This window comes from Strongylocentrotus purpuratus, unplaced genomic scaffold, assembly GCF_000002235.5.
Source record: "Strongylocentrotus purpuratus isolate Spur 01 unplaced genomic scaffold, Spur_5.0 spur5_scaffold_18, whole genome shotgun sequence".
NCBI classification, from domain to species: Eukaryota; Metazoa; Echinodermata; class Echinoidea; order Camarodonta; family Strongylocentrotidae; genus Strongylocentrotus; species Strongylocentrotus purpuratus.
The window spans coordinates 16,796,203-16,811,817 of NW_022145603.1; the positions used below are offsets into that span (position 1 = coordinate 16,796,203).

The 15,615-nt window shown below is 40.1% G+C and overlaps 1 protein-coding gene across 4 annotated transcripts in view; it reads left to right on the forward strand.

The window, feature by feature from the left end:
* The window catches only part of LOC764341 (histone-lysine N-methyltransferase eggless), a 33,093-nt gene extending 27,686 nt beyond the window's left edge, over positions 1–5,407 (forward strand). For 2 of the 4 annotated variants that reach the window (XM_030989299.1, XM_030989300.1), the window contains exons 20-22: positions 2,706–2,806; positions 3,733–3,821; positions 4,477–5,407. In XM_030989299.1, coding sequence (XP_030845159.1) covers positions 2,706–2,806; positions 3,733–3,821; positions 4,477–4,594 — 308 coding nt within the window. In that variant the 3' untranslated portion in view covers positions 4,595–5,407. Of the gene's footprint in view, positions 1–2,705; positions 2,807–3,732; positions 3,822–4,476 lie in introns of those variants that run through there. The other 2 variants (XM_030989301.1, XM_030989302.1) reach the window with 2 other exon arrangements.
* Positions 5,408–15,615: the final 10,208 nt, after the last annotated feature.

A 15,615-nucleotide genomic window follows, 5' to 3' on the forward strand; every position in this document is an offset into this window, starting at 1 on the left:
AGGCACGAAACCCGATAAGCAGAGCTTGTAATGGGTATTACCAACTGGTACCCCTCCCTAGACTATTAAAAATACAAATAGTCTTTGATGTATAGAAGGTTATATGGAATTAAGAAATATAGGAACAACTTTTGGAGAAAAATTCTTGATAGATATATATTAGGAGGAAATTTCACTGAGAAAAAAAATGTATCACCATAGGAAGATAACTAGATATGGGGTAGGTCAGTCAAGGTCATGGAGGTCAATTTTTAAATGAAATTCTGGGGTTTTAATCTTGTGATTCCAATATCTGAAGTGCCACTGAAGAAAATGGACCGGTACTAGTATGTATCGCCATATTGGTCATGAAATTTGTTAATCTCAATGTTTGAAGGAATCTTTGGGCCATAAAGATCAAAGTTGGTACCACTATCACTATGAATATGACGGACAAAGAAAGCGGACAAAATATACAGTTCCTCAGATAGACAAAGGAACATCCCTTCACTGCTATTATGTAAAAAGTGAATATGCATGTGACACCTGTTCTACACATTTTTACATAATAGCAGTGAAGGGATGTTCCTTTGTCTACCTGAGGAACTGTATATTTTGTCCGCTTTCTTTTGTCAGTCATGTTCATAGTGTATGTATCACCTTCCTTATAGGGAGATGAACTGAAGGTCTTTGGAGAAGTAGGTCAAAGGTCACGTGGATAATGGTCAATCAGTTATAATAATGAGTTTTAGTCTTGTACATGACCTCATAAAAACCAATGATGGATGTAAGTCAATGAGGAGACACATTGGCTCAGTGGAGAGCAGTGGTCTTGAAACCGGGAGGTCCAAGTTGATGCGCTAATGCCCTTTGGGTAAGACATTAATCCTCATAACCGAGTCCCTCAGAGAGGACTTAAAGCCATCTGGCCCTTGGTTGTTTCCTTTTTATGCCTCCGCCACCGAAGGTGGTGCCGGAGGCATCATGTTTTCGGGTTGTCCGTCCGTACGTCCGTACGTCCGTCCCTTTTGACCGTTATCACAATATCTCAAGAACCATTTAAGATTTAAACTTAAGACTCGGGAATAGTATTTATCACCATAGGAAGACGATCAGATTAGATTTTGGAGTACGTAGGTCACAGGTCACAGAGGTCAACTTATGAAATTCCTTGTATTGAGTTTGTTAGCGCGATATCTCAAGAACCATTTGAGATTTAAACTTCAAACTTAAGGATAGTATGTATCACCATAGGAAGACGATCTGATTAGATTTTGGAGCACGTATATCAAAGGTCAAGGGTCACAGAGGTCAACTTATGAAATTTCATACATTGAGATTGTTATCATGATATCTCAAGAACCACTGGAGATTTAAACTTCAAACTTAGTGATAGTGTGTATCACTATAGGAAAACAATCTGATTACATTTTGGAGCACGTAGGTCAAAGGTCAAGGGTCATAGAGGTCAACTTATGAAATTCCATACATTGAGATTGTTATCATGATATCTCAAGAACCACTGGAGATGTAAAAACTTCAAACTTAAGGATAGTATGTATCACCATAGGAAGACGATCTGATTAGATTTTGGAGCACGTAGGTCAAAGGTCAAGGGTCACAGAGGTCAACTTATGAAATTCCATACATTGAGATTGTTATCATAATATCTCAAGAACCACTGGAGATTTAAACTTCAAACTTAATGATAGTGTGTATCACCATAGGAAGACAATCTGATTAGATTTTGGAGCACGTAGGTCAAAGGTCAAGGGTCACAGAGGTCAACTTATGAAATTCCATACATTGAGATCGTTATCGCGATATCTCAAGAACCACTGGAGAATTTTCACTTCAAACTTAATGATAGTATGTATCACCATATCATAATATCTCAAGAACCACTGGAGATTTAAACTTCAAACTTAATGATAGTGTGTATCACCATAGGAAGACAATCTGATTAGATTTTGGAGCACGTAGGTCAAAGGTCAAGGGTCACAGAGGTCAACTTATGAAATTCCATACATTGAGATTGTTATCATGATATCTCAAGAACCACTGGAGATTTAAACTCCAAACTTGTTTAAATTGCTCTATGGCGGAGGCATCATTTTCGACTGCGCGCAGTCAAAATTCCATCTAGTTTTCCCCTTTTTTTCTGGGGGGGGGGGCTGACAAATTTGAATAATATTTCCAGCTGAAGTTTGTTAGGTTTCATTGTCCTTTAAGCATACATGTACAGTGGGGGTCCAAATGAAAGAAGATGTAGAAGTGGAACAGGTAAAATAATCATGTTATGGTAGTGTTCCTCTGTATCCTCTGTATGGAGGTGTCGTGGACGAGTGGATATGTCACCGGACTGTGGATCACAAGGTACGGGGTTCAAGTCCCGCCACGGCATTAATGTCCTTTGGCAAGACATTGATCTACATTTGCCACTCTCCACCCAGGTGTTAAATAGGTACCCGGTACGATGCAAAAGCTAATGTGCTTAGATTAGCAAGTGTGCTCTTGTAAAAATGACACCTGGCTGGAATGCTCCACAGGGAGTGCATACATTGGGTGCGGCTAAACCTGAATCCGATGACCGGGGTAATAATATGATTGCAGGGCCCTCAGGGAGAACAGTATAAATACTGATGAGGCTACCCTGGGTAAACAAGACTTGTTATTATTATTATTATAATGCACTTAATCTATATATTTACAACCTTATCTATCAGAAAAGAAACCATCTCATCCGAGCACAAGAAATCTCTTTGGTGAGGAGCACTGTTATGTGATGGATGCCAAGCACATGGGAAACCTGGGCAGATATCTCAACGTAAGATGATCCATCATGTATTTACCTCATCTTAAAGGGATCGTTTAACAATGTTAAATCTGAGATACACGGCCCTACGTGTTATCAGTGTCTGTGATATGGTGTAATATTGAAGCTCTAAAAAAATTGTGCTTCAAAATGATCAAGAAGTGCCTCAAAAAAATTAAAATCTTTGAGTGACCGGTTTTACCATATTCGGTATCCCCAATAGACTGTAGTGTTATGAAAACCGTCTGGCAAACGATTTTCAAAATTTCTAATTTCAATCATAAATATCTTGATAATCATACGGGCTTCCTGATTGACCTAAAGGTTTATAATTATCATTACAGCATTAGCTAAGTCCAATTTTTGTATTCAATCGGTCAAAACATAGTGAATGGCTTAAGCGCGATCAATGTAATAATAGTAAGATTCTTTTGACCTTAAAATAATTGAAGTTAAAGTATTTTGATACTGTCGGTATGCTTTTTTCCTGTATGCAGAAGGGTTCTTCAAATACTTTTTGTATAGCTCTATCTTTTTCTTACATGATTTCACTATTGCTATTATAATCCATGGTTTAGACTCCCTTTTTCAGCAACGCTTTTCTATAATTTCATGACCTTCTATTGGTTTCAGAATTTTGTTTCAGAATCTGAGACAAAGTTTCCAGATCCCTTTAAAAAAAAAACATATTCAATGCACGTCATAGGACGCCCACAACAAATAACTGCGATATTCTTATTTAATATCTTTATTCAATGACTAACACACTACATGCATATTAAGAAAATCCTGTATTTCAGTTATTTTGTTAGGGCTGAGACTAAAACCTGGGTCCCGCCCGAGAGCTTCAGGTTCTGAGTTTTAGTGTACAGTAAGATATTTATAGTTAGTTTTCTACAATCTCATTTGAGATCTATATTCTTTCTTTTATCTTGCAGCATAGCTGTAGACCTAATCTGTTTGTGCAGAATGTCTTTGTTGATTCACATGATCTGCGCTTTCCATGGGTCGCTTTCTTTGCAGCTCAGTAAGTATCAACCACTTTTCTTCATTTTTTTTTGTTACAATGAAGTGATCAAAGCCACATGACTGCACATCTTACTACTGGGGGGCGTTTCACAAAACTTGTCATCAGTGACAAATGACAGTTTTTGTTATAAGCTACTGAAATCCTTGCTTCTGATTGGTTATCAGCAGATTTGTCACTGACTTTTGTCATTTGTCATTGAAAAAAGGCTTTGTGAGACGGGCCCCTTGAGTATGTCTCTGTTTTTCTGAAAATTGTGGTAATGTTCCATCTAGATTTTTAAATATCTTTTTAGTTTTGGTTCATATTGATGAATGTGTACATGTATATCAATGTAGTATCTATACAGTAGGCTTGCGGGTGCACCCTGTGAGAGAGAGAAAGGATTGAGGAGTCCTGAAAAGGACTCTCGGTAATCTTTCTTGAGGGTGTGTAGTCCTGAAAAGGACTGTTGGTGTAGTCTTGAAAAAGACTGTTGGTTATCTTTCTTAGCTTATAGTTCTAAGGAGAACTATAGCGCTTGGAGAGGATGGGTGGCGGGAGTGGCTCGACGTTTCGAACAGGTTGACTATCCGTTGTCAGGAGTGTAGTATCTGTTACACATGTATAATTATAATATTATTTTTTTTTTACTATGTAATGTCTTTTATTCCAGATTCATCCGAGCAGGCAGCGAGCTGAACTGGGATTACATGTACGAAGTAGGATGTGTCCCCGGAAAGGAGATCAAATGTCTTTGTAAGAATGCTGAGTGCAGAGGAAGGCTTCTATAAGCCCTACAAATTGCATCCTATTGGCAAAAAATCGTGGGTACGGTTGCAGAGATATAGCACAACTTCGTGACCAAAGTCACAAACAAAATGGAGGTTTTCAATGATCTTGTGTGTACAATGTACGAGTTTTAGAACAAGTGTTGTAAGAAGAATGTTTTTTTCTGTTTTTTCTTGAATAACATTCCTTTTGGCCACCGTCAACTATTCTAGATAGCCAAATGCGCCCCCCCCCCCTCCGGATATGCAGTTTCAAAATAGCTCGGCCTTTGTATTTGTATTTAGTATTTATTGTCCATTTCTTGATATTTGATTTTCACTGGTGTAACATATACAGATTACTAATGAATTTACACAAATTCTAGACGTAAACAGTAAATAAACAAGGTTTAACATATGATTAAGCATAATTAACAGAAGGGTTAAGTGTTGTAAGACTGCTAATGAACTATCTATCTGCCAATCTAATTGGAAGGATAATATACAATGAATGACAAACTATAATAGTTTGGTGAGGTATGACCATTTTACATGTATCTGTTGAGTAATTTTGTGTAATTGTTATTACATCTTGCCTAGACGGACCACCCGTTCGCTCACTTCCGAATGAATAAATAAATAAATCTTTGACAATAAGTCTTGAATTGAATTTTCATTACTTAAATCAAGGTAAGGTTTTAATGCAATTAAAACTTTCATGAACAAGTAAATGGCAGAACAGAGATGCCAACCAGTACGATTAAATCGTATTTAGTACGATAATAACAGTGAAATCCGATATTAAAATATGATTTTTCATCTAATCACTTTTTTTTTTTACCCATAAAAACATGTACAAGTAAACCCCTGCATACCCAACTAAAACTTTGCTTTACAATTTTCTCATTAAATTTCAATGAAAGAGCAAACATTTTACTTGACCAGTAAAACATTTTTTTGAAATTTTACTGGCACGGGCCGACGGGCCAGTGGTAGTGTCGAGATTTCGTGAAAATCTGATTTTTCTCTCCAAAATCTGATTTTTTTTTTAGGATACTCAGTCTGTTTTTTGTGTCAAGAGGTTGGCATCTCTGGCAGAATGACATCATTCCATATGTAGTATTATTTTGAAAATGTGGATGACAATCTAAAGTGGCTGCTTGGTGTCATCAAAGTGATGTTGAAATATTAAACAAATTGTGTTAAAGGGATCTGGTAACTTTATCTCAGATTCTGAAACAAAATCCTGAATTTAGCTCGTGCTGCATTGATAGTTATACACCTTTAGGTCAGTCAGGAACCCCATGACTTTTACAAGCCGATCGCTTGTCTGATTATAAAGATATTTATGATTGGAATTACAAATTTTGAAAACCGTTTGCTAAACAGTTTTCATAACACTACAATCAATTGGGGGAAATGAGTATGGTAAAACTGGTCACTCAAAGGTTTTTATTTTTTTGAGGCACTTCTTGATCATTTTGAAGCACAATTTTTTTTTTAGGGCTTCAACTATTACACCATATCACAGACACTGATAACACGTAGGGCCGTGCACCTCAGATTTAACATTGTGAAACGATGCCTTTAAAGCCCATGGGAATCCAAGTATTCAGTAGTCAAATGGTTCACAGACCTAAAAGTCTCCTTTTCTTCCAACTAGATTTCGGGGAAATATGGATTCTGAAATAAATGTATTTGTTGAAGTTATTCCTTTCATTTTTTATGCAACATGTATGGCTTGCCAATCTGTTACCCATATGTCTTAAGTTATACATTGTCAGTAAATTCATCAATGAAATTCAAAGGTATAATGTAAAATATTAGCTCCACTGTATTTTAAGCATTGTTTCATAATTTCATATGGTAAATTTCAAAGCACAGGTTTTATAACTGTATGGATGAATATAAAGCATATATTTTTGTGTAGAAATTGGAATTAAAAGTTTGTTGTATGAATTAACTTCACGATACCTGGCTGTGCCTATATATTTTTTTGTGACGAATAAAAGCTACCAGTAAGTGTTACTAGTCCAAACCAATGCTAGATGATCAACCTTTTCTGATCGATTCCACACCGTACCTTTCACAATGCATTCGCATGACCAGAACTCAATTTTATTTTTAAAGCTGTCGGTGTCCTGGTTGCTTCCTTACTTACCATACTTAGATTACAAAGATTGGCAATGTCATATATATTTGTCAAGCACTTTTTCTTTCCCTCATTTTCTCATTCATCTTTCATTCATCACAGCAGTCCAATTTTACAAAGATCAGCAATAAATGCTCTCAATGCATGCTTGAGATTATCCAATTCAGGGTGCTCCTGAAAAAAGGTAACCCAAGTTTGCGGGTAAATAACTCCATATATTCAAATTATTCCTTGGGTAAGGATTGGAAAGCTTTTTTTTTTTCTTCTTTCATACACCAAAATCATGATCATGAAGTCATGCATCACTAATTCCAGACAGCCCGAATTAATTGTTAAACTTACAAATTATTGAAAAGTTCATATACTCTTCTATTATATGAGACCATAATCATAATGGAGGGATGAATGAGCAGGTAGCATAATGTAGGCACATACCATTTTGTTCAAAGGGAAGTCCACCCTGATATTAATTCGGTTTTAACAAAAGCAGAAAATGAATCAAAAAAATTGGAAAAAGTTCGAGCAATATCCAACTAAAATAGGAAAGTTATACATTTTTTAAGTTGTCAGTCATTAGTGAAACACAAATATGCAACACTGTGACGTTTCTTCAGAGCTCCTCACCAAATTGTTCTGTACAGAAAACATGATCCTTTATTCACGCAATGTCAGGGTGATGTTTGTGAAATAAACCCCTCACATCTACAAATGGTCTACCGGACTTTTCATGAAGAAACCTCCACAGCAAACCGCACATGGCGACCCAAGTTAGCCGGTACAGACAGGGCAAATGAAAACAAGAAAAAAAAACAAAGACTGGTGTATTACCATTTTTAATGTACAAGTACATGTACTATACACAGACAAAAAAGTTGACCTTACCCCCCTCACCCAACGGAGCAAAATTTCCAAATTTCGAGACCAAAAAAAAAAAGTGTCCTTCCCCCCCCCCCCCCCCCCCCCCCCCCAAAAAAAAAAACAAGCTGAATTTACGTCATTTCTCATCTAGAACACAAATCAACAAAAAAAACCTTGTACTTATCAACTTTTCCAATCGCGCCGGCCGAAAAGTCGCCAGGGGGGCGGGGGGGGGGCCCCAACCCCACAAGAAGGTAAAAATCACGTGTTTCTACATGATTTTTTTCTCAAGGGAGGGGGGGGGGGCCTGGATCTGCCACTGGTGGGGGAGGCTAATTAAAAGTATTTATGATCAGGTAGAGCGTAGCATAAATTGGCGTGGGGTCTAGGGGCAAAGGACTGGCGGAGGGGTCAAGGGGCGGAGCTCAGGGTATTGAGGCATTTTATAACAGTTTTTTTTGTGGACCCAATGACGATGCAGAGGATTGTCCTAGAGCCGCGTATATACCGGCGAGGCAATTTTTTGTTTTTACCCAATGACGAGCCGCATAGCGGCGAGGCGATTTTTTTTTTTTTTTTTTTTTTTTTTTTTTGTGTGTGTGCTAATTTTGACCCCCGTAAGTGATGTTTTCCTGGCATCTACTAACATAATAGAGACCATGAAAAGCAGTGCATGATGACGTCTTTTTAAATTAAGTAACAGTTTAATATACAGTTATATCTAGAGTTTTCATGTGTTTGGTTAAGTTACCAGATGAGTTGAATATTCTCTCATGATGTGGCGTTTTTCTATGCACATCGCATTTTCACTTGGCAGCCCAAGGGGGAGGGGGTTAAACCCCCTAACAGGCGCGTAGCCAGGGGGCGGTGGGGGCGGTCGCCCCCAAAAAAACGCCGGCCAAAAAAAAAAGAGAAAAAAAGAAGAAAGGAAGAGGACGTAGGAAGAAAAAGGATTAAGAGTCGAGAACGGTACAACGAATCGCCTTCTTTCTCTAATAATTTATGAAACGTCAAAGCTTCTGCGGGAGGGGAGGGGGGGAGGACTGAATTCAGACAAGGATTAAGAGTCGATCGAGAATGGTACAACGAATCTTCTTCTTTCTTTAATAATCTAATAAAACTTGAGAGCTTCCGCGCTACAGCTTCCGCGGAGGAAGGGGAACTTGATACAAAAAAAGGATTAAGAGTCGAGGACGATACAACGAATCGTCTTCTTTCTCTAATGAAACGTCAAAAGAAACTGAATTTAGATAAGGATAAAGAGTCGAGAATGGTACAACGAATCGTCTTCTTTCTTTAATAATCTAATAAAACTTCAGAGCTTCCGCGCTACGCGCGGAGGCAGGGGAACTTGATTCAAACAAAGATTAAGAGTCGAGGACGGTACAGTGAATCGTCTTCTTTCTCTAATGAAACGTCAAGAGAAACTGAATTTAGTGAAACACAAATATGCAACACTGTGACGTTTCTTCAGAGCTCCTCACCAAATTGTTCTGTACAGAAAACATGATCCTTTATTCACGCAATGTCAGGGTGATGTTTGTGAAATAAACCCCTCACATCTACAAATGGTCTACCGGACTTTTCATGAAGAAACCTCCACAGCAAACCGCACATGGCGACCCAAGTTAGCCGGTACAGACAGGGCAAATGAAAACAAGAAAAAAAAAAAAGACTGGTGTATTACCATTTTTAATGTACAAGTACATGTACCATACACAGACAAAAAAGTTGACCTTACCCCCCTCCCCCAACGGAGCAAAATTTCCAAATTTCGAGACCAAAAAAAAAAAGTGTCCTCCCCCCCCCCCCCCCCCAAAAAAAAAAAACAAGCTGAATTTACGTCATTTCTCATCTAGAACACAAATCAACAAAAAAAACCTTGTACTTATCAACTTTTCCAGGTATGAAAAATTTCTACAGGACTATTAGAAGATGACCATTGACTCTGAGCCTTTCCAGGTTTTCGAAAGGCTGACCATGGTCTTGTAAGACAAATCGAGTCCATCAAACTTTATCAATGAGACAAGAAGAAGCCTCCAGTATGTCGCCCTGCCCCCAAATCACACATAATGAATATATTGTTGTGGGCTCCAACCCTAATACTTCAGTAAGTCCTTAGAAGCCCTGAACCAAATATGACATGTGTACAACACCAAATTAATGTTATTTTACCATATATATTATTTCGGGCTCCGGGACGACGCTCCCGTCCCCACACCATTATATGAATTTCTTTTCAGTATAGTATTCAGTAATCAGGTAAAACAAAATCAACCTGATTATGCACTGTGTATGATGAGGGGGCTCCGAAACAACGCTCCAGCCCCCTTCCCAATAAGTGAATGTTTTTCAGAGGCTCCTTTCTAAACATTGTTCAGTACCGTAGGTCCTATCCTAAGAGAGCCCTTAACCAAAAACAGACGGCCGTATAACCACAAACCAATGTGATCTTAAAATATATATGACATATGGGGGCTCTGACACGACACCCCGCCCCCTTCACACACAAATATAAATATCATGCCGGGAGCTCCTATACCCTCATATCGTTCAGAAGGTCATAAGGAAGCCCCGTACCAAAAATTGCGTTTGTACAACAACAAATCAATGTTATTATTTTACCTTTAGTTATTTCTTATTTGGGGGCTCTTTGACGACGCCCCTGTCCACCACACCCTCACATGAAATTGTTGAAAGAGGCTTCTATCCTATAATAATATTGTTCAGTAAGTCCCAAGGAAGCCCTGTACCAAAACATGCATTTGTACAACAACAAATCAATTTTATTTCACCTTATCTATTATTTGGGGGCTCCAGCACAACGCCCCTGGCCACCTGAGCCCTATTTGAAAATTTTGCCGGGGGCTTTTACCCTAATATCGTTCAGTAGGTCCTAAGGAAGCTCTAGCGCTGTACCAAAAATGGCGCTTGTATCTGGCAGGTAACGATAATAACACTAAGCCAGTTAAAGCCACCTGACTAAAAGTGGGTTCTCTTCATGTTTTGAAGATCTGAGGACATTCGGGTCATTGCAGAGATGCAGGCGCGGATCCAGGATTTCTTAGGGGGGGGGGGCCAAATTTGAAATTATGCGAGCCAAATACTGGTACGTGATGGTGACCAGCGTTGGCGTTATGAGCAAAAACGTTGTGGGGGTGGGGGGTGGGCAGATACAAAATCTGCATCACCCCAATTCTTACATGCAGGCCCCGCTGAACGTTTTTCAAAGTGGGTGGAGGACAGGCGCGGATCCAGGATTTCTTAGGGAAGGGGGCCCAAACAAATTCTTTTTTGCTCCCCAAAATTTGAAAATCGCGCCGGCCGAAAAGTCGCCAGGGGGGCCGGGGGGGGCCCCAACCCCACAAGAAGGTAAAAATCACGTGTTTCTACATGATTTTTTTCTCAAGGGAGGGGGGGGGGGGCCTGGATCTGCCACTGGTGGGGGAGGCTAATTAAAAGTATTTATGATCAGGTAGAGCGTAGCATAAATTGGCGTGGGGTCTAGGGGCAAAGGACTGGCGGAGGGGTCAAGGGGCGGAGCTCAGGGTATTGAGGCATTTTATAACAGTTTTTTTTGTGGACCCAATGACGATGCAGAGGATTGTCCTAGAGCCGCGTATATACCGGCGAGGCAATTTTTTGTTTTTACCCAATGACGAGCCGCATAGCGGCGAGGCGATTTTTTTTTTTTTTTTTTTTTTTTTTTTTTTTTGTGTGTGTGCTAATTTTGACCCCCGTAAGTGATGTTTTCCTGGCATCTACTAACATAATAGAGACCATGAAAAGCAGTGCATGATGACGTCTTTTTAAATTAAGTAACAGTTTAATATACAGTTATATCTAGAGTTTTCATGTGTTTGGTTAAGTTACCAGATGAGTTGAATATTCTCTCATGATGTGGCGTTTTTCTATGCACATCGCATTTTCACTTGGCAGCCCAAGGGGGAGGGGGTTAAACCCCCTAACAGGCGCGTAGCCAGGGGGCGGTGGGGGCGGTCGCCCCCAAAAAAACGCCGGCCAAAAAAAAAAGAGAAAAAAAGAAGAAAGGAAGAGGACGTAGGAAGAAAAAGGATTAAGAGTCGAGAACGGTACAACGAATCGCCTTCTTTCTCTAATAATTTATGAAACGTCAAAGCTTCTGCGGGAGGGGAGGGGGGAGGACTGAATTCAGACAAGGATTAAGAGTCGATCGAGAATGGTACAACGAATCTTCTTCTTTCTTTAATAATCTAATAAAACTTGAGAGCTTCCGCGCTACAGCTTCCGCGGAGGAAGGGGAACTTGATACAAAAAAAGGATTAAGAGTCGAGGACGATACAACGAATCGTCTTCTTTCTCTAATGAAACGTCAAAAGAAACTGAATTTAGATAAGGATAAAGAGTCGAGAATGGTACAACGAATCGTCTTCTTTCTTTAATAATCTAATAAAACTTCAGAGCTTCCGCGCTACGCGCGGAGGCAGGGGAACTTGATTCAAACAAAGATTAAGAGTCGAGGACGGTACAGTGAATCGTCTTCTTTCTCTAATGAAACGTCAAGAGAAACTGAATTTAGTGAAACACAAATATGCAACACTGTGACGCTTCTTCAGAGCTCCTCACCAAATTGTTCTGTACAGAAAACATGATCCTTTATTCACGCAATGTCAGGGTGATGTTTGTGAAATAAACCCCTCACATCTACAAATGGTCTACCGGACTTTTCATGAAGAAACCTCCACAGCAAACCGCACATGGCGACCCAAGTTAGCCGGTACAGACAGGGCAAATGAAAACAAGAAAAGAAAAAAAAAGACTGGTGTATTACCATTTTTAATGTACAAGTACATGTACCATACACAGACAAAAAAGTTGACCTTACCCCCCTCCCCCAACGGAGCAAAATTTCCAAATTTCGAGACCAAAAAAAAAAAGTGTCCTCCCCCCCCCCCCCCCCCCCCAAAAAAAAAAAAAAAACAAGCTGAATTTACGTCATTTCTCATCTAGAACACAAATCAACAAAAAAAACCTTGTACTTATCAACTTTTCCAGGTATGAAAAATTTCTACAGGACTATTAGAAGATGACCATTGACTCTGAGCCTTTCCAGGTTTTCGAAAGGCTGACCATGGTCTTGTAAGACAAATCGAGTCCATCAAACTTTATCAATGAGACAAGAAGAAGCCTCCAGTATGTCGCCCTGCCCCCAAATCACACATAATGAATATATTGTTGTGGGCTCCAACCCTAATACTTCAGTAAGTCCTTAGAAGCCCTGAACCAAATATGACATGTGTACAACACCAAATTAATGTTATTTTACCATATATATTATTTCGGGCTCCGGGACGACGCTCCCGTCCCCACACCATTATATGAATTTCTTTTCAGTATAGTATTCAGTAATCAGGTAAAACAAAATCAACCTGATTATGCACTGTGTATGATGAGGGGGCTCCGAAACAACGCTCCAGCCCCCTTCCCAATAAGTGAATGTTTTTCAGAGGCTCCTTTTTAAACATTGTTCAGTACCGTAGGTCCTATCCTAAGAGAGCCCTTAACCAAAAACAGACGGCCGTATAACCACAAACCAATGTGATCTTAAAATATATATGACATATGGGGGCTCTGACACGACACCCCGCCCCCTTCACACACAAATATAAATATCATGCCGGGAGCTCCTATACCCTCATATCGTTCAGAAGGTCATAAGGAAGCCCCGTACCAAAAATTGCGTTTGTACAACAACAAATCAATGTTATTATTTTACCTTTAGTTATTTCTTATTTGGGGGCTCTTTGACGACGCCCCTGTCCACCACACCCTCACATGAAATTGTTGAAAGAGGCTTCTATCCTATAATAATATTGTTCAGTAAGTCCCAAGGAAGCCCTGTACCAAAACATGCATTTGTACAACAACAAATCAATTTTATTTCACCTTATCTATTATTTGGGGGCTCCAGCACAACGCCCCTGGCCACCTGAGCCCTATTTGAAAATTTTGCCGGGGGCTTTTACCCTAATATCGTTCAGTAGGTCCTAAGGAAGCTCTAGCGCTGTACCAAAAATGGCGCTTGTATCTGGCAGGTAACGATAATAATACTAAGCCAGTTAAAGCCACCTGACTAAAAGTGGGTTCTCTTCATGTTTTGAAGATCTGAGGACATTCGGGTCATTGCAGAGATGCAGGCGCGGATCCAGGATTTCTTAGGGGGGGGGGGGCCAAATTTGAAATTATGCGAGCCAAATACTGGTACGTGATGGTGACCAGCGTTGGCGTTATGAGCAAAAACGTTGTGGGGGTGGGGGGTGGGCAGATACAAAATCTGCATCACCCCAATTCTTACATGCAGGCCCCGCTGAACGTTTTTCAAAGTGGGTGGAGGACAGGCGCGGATCCAGGATTTCTTAGGGAAGGGGGCCCAAACAAATTCTTTTTTGCTCCCCAAAATTTGAAAATCGCGCCGGCCGAAAAGTCGCCAGGGGGGCCGGGGGGGGCCCCAACCCCACAAGAAGGTAAAAATCACGTGTTTCTACATGATTTTTTTCTCAAGGGAGGGGGGGGGCCTGGATCTGCCACTGGTGGGGGAGGCTAATTAAAAGTATTTATGATCAGGTAGAGCGTAGCATAAATTGGCGTGGGGTCTAGGGGCAAAGGACTGGCGGAGGGGTCAAGGGGCGGAGCTCAGGGTATTGAGGCATTTTATAACAGTTTTTTTTTGTGGACCCAATGACGATGCAGAGGATTGTCCTAGAGCCGCGTATATACCGGCGAGGCAATTTTTTGTTTTTACCCAATGACGAGCCGCATAGCGGCGAGGCGATTTTTTTTTTTTTTTTTTTTTTTTTTTTTTTGTGTGTGTGCTAATTTTGACCCCCGTAAGTGATGTTTTCCTGGCATCTACTAACATAATAGAGACCATGAAAAGCAGTGCATGATGACGTCTTTTTAAATTAAGTAACAGTTTAATATACAGTTATATCTAGAGTTTTCATGTGTTTGGTTAAGTTACCAGATGAGTTGAATATTCTCTCATGATGTGGCGTTTTTCTATGCACATCGCATTTTCACTTGGCAGCCCAAGGGGGAGGGGGTTAAACCCCCTAACAGGCGCGTAGCCAGGGGGCGGTGGGGGCGGTCGCCCCCAAAAAAACGCCGGCCAAAAAAAAAAAGAGAAAAAAAGAAGAAAGGAAGAGGACGTAGGAAGAAAAAGGATTAAGAGTCGAGAACGGTACAACGAATCGCCTTCTTTCTCTAATAATTTATGAAACGTCAAAGCTTCTGCGGGAGGGGAGGGGGGGAGGACTGAATTCAGACAAGGATTAAGAGTCGATCGAGAATGGTACAACGAATCTTCTTCTTTCTTTAATAATCTAATAAAACTTGAGAGCTTCCGCGCTACAGCTTCCGCGGAGGAAGGGGAACTTGATACAAAAAAAGGATTAAGAGTCGAGGACGATACAACGAATCGTCTTCTTTCTCTAATGAAACGTCAAAAGAAACTGAATTTAGATAAGGATAAAGAGTCGAGAATGGTACAACGAATCGTCTTCTTTCTTTAATAATCTAATAAAACTTCAGAGCTTCCGCGCTACGCGCGGAGGCAGGGGAACTTGATTCAAACAAAGATTAAGAGTCGAGGACGGTACAGTGAATCGTCTTCTTTCTCTAATGAAACGTCAAGAGAAACTGAATTTAGTGAAACACAAATATGCAACACTGTGACGTTTCTTCAGAGCTCCTCACCAAATTGTTCTGTACAGAAAACATGATCCTTTATTCACGCAATGTCAGGGTGATGTTTGTGAAATAAACCCCTCACATCTACAAATGGTCTACCGGACTTTTCATGAAGAAACCTCCACAGCAAACCGCACATGGCGACCCAAGTTAGCCGGTACAGACAGGGCAAATGAAAACAAGAAAAAAAAAAAAAGACTGGTGTATTACCATTTTTAATGTACAAGTACATGTACCATACACAGACAAAAAAGTTGACCTTACCCCCCTCCCCCAACGGAGCAAAATTTCCAAATTTCGAGACCAA